The sequence below is a fragment of the Triticum urartu genome, unplaced genomic scaffold (assembly GCF_003073215.2).
Source record: "Triticum urartu cultivar G1812 unplaced genomic scaffold, Tu2.1 TuUngrouped_contig_6760, whole genome shotgun sequence".
In the NCBI taxonomy this organism is placed as follows: Eukaryota; Viridiplantae; Streptophyta; class Magnoliopsida; order Poales; family Poaceae; genus Triticum; species Triticum urartu.
The window spans coordinates 4,695-9,574 of record NW_024117547.1 but is presented as its reverse complement, the minus strand read 5'-3'; the positions used below and the strand labels follow the sequence as shown (position 1 = coordinate 9,574).

The following is a 4,880-nucleotide window of genomic DNA, read 5'->3' as shown; positions in this document are numbered from 1 at the left end:
CCTCTTGCGGCTGCTGCTCTGGCTGTGGTTTTTGCTGCTGCTGCTCTGGCTGTGGTTTTTGCTGCTGCTGCTGTGGCTTTGCTTGTGGCTTCTCTTGTGGCTGCGGCTGGAGCTGGGGCTGCTTCCGCCGGACCAGGTGAGACTTGAGCTTCTTCATGTCAGCCAGCTTCACGGGCTTGAGGAAGAACTCCTCCGCGCCGTCCTCCAAGCACCTGAAAATCAAACCCCGACCACCCCATTCATTCTTCAGCACTCAAACAAACAAGATTTACTGCACGAACTGCACACTGAATGAAAAGAAACATTGCTTCCAATGCTTGATAGCCATTCTTTTCTTGCCATCACATCACTCAAAGGCAAGGGCATGTCAGAGATCTTTCCCCGGACAAGCAAAAGATACGGTCTTTTGGGTTTCCAGGCCCTTTTGACTCACGCCCAATGGCCTTCTTTATTGCCACCCAGCCAGCCCTTTTGTTTTGCCCCCCAAGTGTTCCCTTTTTCTCCCTCTTGACCACTAGCAGCAGCAGCCAAGTGGCCACAGAAATTTTCAGAAAAAATGAAGCGACATTTCTTTTTCACAACAAATCTTTGGGTTGAGCATGAAAAGATTGTGTGAGATCTTGACCACCCACCACCACCACAAGGCAGGCACTGACAATGACAGCAACATTTTCTCCTAAAATGCTTTGGGTCATTGTCACCAGGATATGCAATCTACGCATGAAAACACCCGGCATTCATGGCCCCCCGGTTGCATTGCCGTTGCGACAACATCAACGGGACTGTTGCGGGGGCGAATTCCTCCGCTTTTTCTCCACTTGTCATATCATGTCACTAATGCTATCGTTCACATCCGAGGGGCCAAATCTTTCGTGCTTGGATTCTATTACCACGTTATTTCAGCAACTATTTGGAGGTTTGCGGAAACTTTTATTAGGTAGTATTGCAGGAAACAAGAGCATTGAAAAACACATTTTCTGTGGTTCGAATCATTTGTTCTAGAAAAATGTCCTCTTCCAAAAGAAGAAAGATAATAGTATTCATATTTTATAAAAAAATTTCTTTGCAAGTTTTAGAGCTAGTAGCAGTGCCAAACTACCAGACAGCCTATTTCTGGATGAATGAATGAATGACCAGCTGGCTGCTAGCCTTTTCACTCATACTCCCAAAGTTGCAAATTGAGGGAGGAAGGAAAAGTTGCAAATCTTTGATGCTGTTTAAAAAACCAATCCCAAAGTCTGAAGAGGCCTCCTTGCACATATCCAGAAAGATGCATAGTGGGAGGAAGCCAGCCTCTTTGGAGTTTAGCACTTCCTGGCCGTCGGATCCCGTCCTTGATGCGTTTTCGTCCGTTCGATCGCGAGATGGAGGGGTACGGGCCGTCGGATCGAGGCGAGTCACTGTAGATCGAAACAGTGTCAAAACTTCGTGCCACCGCGCGTGAATAGCCTGCCCCACCGAGGGCATTTTCGTCATTTCGCGTCCTGAGGTATAAAAGGGCCCCCCTCCTATTGCAGCAACCTCCTCCCGCACTCGCGCGCTGCCTCTCCTCTTCCTCCCGCCCGCCTCTCTCTCTCTCCCTCCAAACCGGCGAGGTGTGTCGTAGCGCTTGCTCATTCTATATGTTGTTCCGTGCATAAGCGTGTGAGGTTCAGTGTTGTAGCGGTAATCGTTGCTCGTTTTACATGGCATTCTCTGCATAAGCTTGTGAGGTTCAGTGTTGTCGTTTCCGGCTTACAAGAATCTGTGTGGTTGTGTGTCTCAGTTGGTGCTGCTTCTCATTGTTGTCCTCGACTGAAGTTAGTTTTTGCTGTAGTATTAGGAACCTGTTATTTGGTGGCACTCTTTGGTCAAGCTTGAAATTTTTTGGGGCTCAAGCCTACCGTTCTTATGATGGTAATTGGCCCATTTTTCTTACTAATGGAAGGTAATTAATAAAAAGTTATGGTTCATGATTTATTTACTGAAACAGGGAGATGGGGTGGTAAGAAGAGAGGGTGAGGAAGGAGGAAGAGGAGATCCTCCCGGCACTCATGGTGGTCGCCCAGATCCCAGCGGGGATGGCAGTCCAACATGCTCTGTGTTGTTCTAAAGGTGAGATGCCACCACCATGTTTTAGTAGCTCACATCTATCTGTACTCATTAGACTGAACTTGTGTTAAAACAAGAATACTGATAACCTGGCCATCTTTATAATAAGAATAGGGTTGATGTATCTGCAGAATATATGAAGAATACTGCATGTGCAGAATACATATATGTTACTGCATCTACATTTGAGACAGAACACTTTTGACACATTTGTAAAGCATCTACATTGATAACCTGGCCATCACAGAATACCTAAATCTGACGAATATATTATATGCCTTCAGTACCAGCTTAGGGGAAGTACAATATCGAATCTCTTGCTCCACCCACTAGGTTCCAGCCACATTCCATTGGTTAATTTTATTTATAATAGTGTTGATAAGACAGTGTCACATGATACCTACAAGAAGTGAGTTTCTCTTAATTACATGAGAGTAAAGAACAGATGACCGGATACAGGGTTGAGTATGGTTGTAATCAAACTGCATATTCACTTGAGCTTTTAAAACAGGAAAACATGTTAATTCTTTTCTCGAGTTACTCTACAAAATAGTCATCTTGATGTATGTATTGATATCTCCGGTTCTACATTAGGGGATTAAATGTATGTCTGTTACACAACGACTACTGCTTCACAACCCCCTCTTTTTATTCACTCTACTGCTTTAGGTGTGTGTTATTGCATCAATTGGTTACATCCTGTGGTAGCCTGATAAGTAGCTGTCTTGGTGTCATATTTATATTGGTTTTATATGGTATTTTTTATATAATATACTGGGTAAGCATGCATTTTCCTCATGCGGAGCATACTTGCATAGATGTGGTTTTGTAGAATTCATTTTGTTTTCACTGAGAAAACCACATACTGCTGGAGAAGTATTTATTTATCCTCTTACTTTACATGTTCTTTTATTGTCGTGTAAACTGCTAGCCGAGCTACACTGCGGACTACAGAGTTGATCTGAATGTCTGCTATTCTAAGGTTCAATATATGATTCTTTCTGTCAGCGTTCTTCCTTGGAAACAAAATGATCAAATCATCTTCTTCGGTATTTAACTACTCCTCCTTTAAGCAAGAACTGCTGCTCTATGATGGCAAGATATTCCTTCTGCTCCCCACCACAGCCCCCCTACTCCGACCCCCATCTCATCACACAGTACATAAGAGGACCATGTACTGCACTGTTAAAACAAAACCAGATGCAGGCAGGCAGACGCCGGAACAGTGAAAACCAAATCATTCCCATTTACTACAACACGCCGATTTCATGAGCTACTGGTACTAGTAAAAAGTAGGGGCAGAGCAGAGCAGAGCATTCATGGAGGGAGGGAGGTTATGGTGCTGGCTGACCTGCTGATCCTGGCAGGCACATTCTCAGACGACATGATCACCACTGGAATGTCCTTCAATGAAGATGACCCCTGCAAATTAACACGGAACAGCAGCAACTTTTTGAGATGAATGAATGAATGAAAGAATGCTGGAGTTAAAGGGCTCTGCAAATGCTTTTACCTTGACCCTCCTCAGCAGATCGTATCCTGTCATGCCAGGCATGCAGTAGTCTGTGATGATCAAATTCACGCCCACCTCCTGCGACAAAAGGTTCAGAGGAGCACGTGGCCGGTTCAGATCTCATTCCATGGCGCAAGAACAGGGAATCAACAACCAAAATCTCTTAAAAGAACAACCACTCGGATGGGAGAAAATCAGAAGAATGAACCGGGTCAACTGATTGATGGTAGTAGTACCTGATGGTGGTCAGGGGCGGAGGAGGAAGGGGATGAGGAGTCGTCGTCGCCCTCTTCTCTCAGTCCCAGGACCTCCAGCGCCTTGCTCCCGGAGTCCACCATGGTGACTGCACGCGCCGGCCCCCAAGAAGAACAGAGTCCGTCCGTGAGAGTTGGGAAGGAGCAGCAGCAACAAAGAAGAGGAAATTTTGGACGGAGGGAGGAGCAATCTGGATGAGGTTGCGCACCTTGGTAGGAGGAGGTCCTGAGCAGCATCTCGATGAGCTTCCGGTCGATGACGCTGTCGTCCACCGCCAGGACGTGGAACCGGGCCTCGGCGTCGACCACCGTCATGGCTCGTAGGCGGAGCAAGAACCAGAGGAACCGAGCCTATCCGCACGGAGGCCCTCCCAATCTTTCTGCCTCTCCTCGCGCTCAGACAGAGACAGAGTAGGATCTCGCCGGTCTCTCCGCCGTCGCCGCCGCCGGAGGGAGGCTTGGATTGGAGAGGTGGAGGGGAGAGGGCAGATGCGGCATCTCGGGGCAGGGAGGGGGGGCTACGGGGAGGATATAGGCGGGGGCGGAGGACATCATTCACTCACACCACACCATGGCAGCACCCACCACAGACCACATCACCGGCACCACCGCCACGGCCTCTTCCCGGGAAAGCAGGATCCGACCAGATCACGCACCCGAATCTCCACAGCAAATCGCCTCCATGATTTCCCCTTTATCTCCTCCTCGTGGCCTCTCTCTCTGTCCCGGTGGTGGTGGGGGGTTTGAGGAGGGAGCGCTCTGTTCTGTTCTTGGCTTTGGAACCGGGCGGACAGGCGCTACCCGGTTGCTTTCCCTCCCCTCCCCTGCATTTATCGGCGCCGTGGCCCGTGCGTCGCGGATCGGCGGCTCTGCTTGCTCCGAGATTCGTGCGGAGCACATGACTGGGAGTGCTGTTCTTACCGCCTGCTGCGGCTTCACCTGTTGACTAGCAAGATGCCCGTCCATAAACGTCAAGATGCATTTTTTTTATAAAACACATGTTGTGATTGACCTATGCGGGA

General features: G+C 48.2%; 1 protein-coding gene across 1 annotated transcript; it reads right to left on the bottom strand.

Moving 5' to 3' along the window:
• Nucleotides 1–9: 9 nt before the first annotated feature.
• LOC125531054 (two-component response regulator ORR4-like) lies at nucleotides 10–4,616 on the bottom strand (the record flags this gene model as incomplete). The annotated part of the gene is given in 5 exon segments (XM_048695464.1): nucleotides 10–212; nucleotides 3,443–3,513; nucleotides 3,605–3,682; nucleotides 3,841–3,947; nucleotides 4,068–4,616. Coding segments are annotated over 5 exon segments (565 nt in total), but the record flags the coding sequence as incomplete, so codon positions are not given.
• Nucleotides 4,617–4,880: the final 264 nt, after the last annotated feature.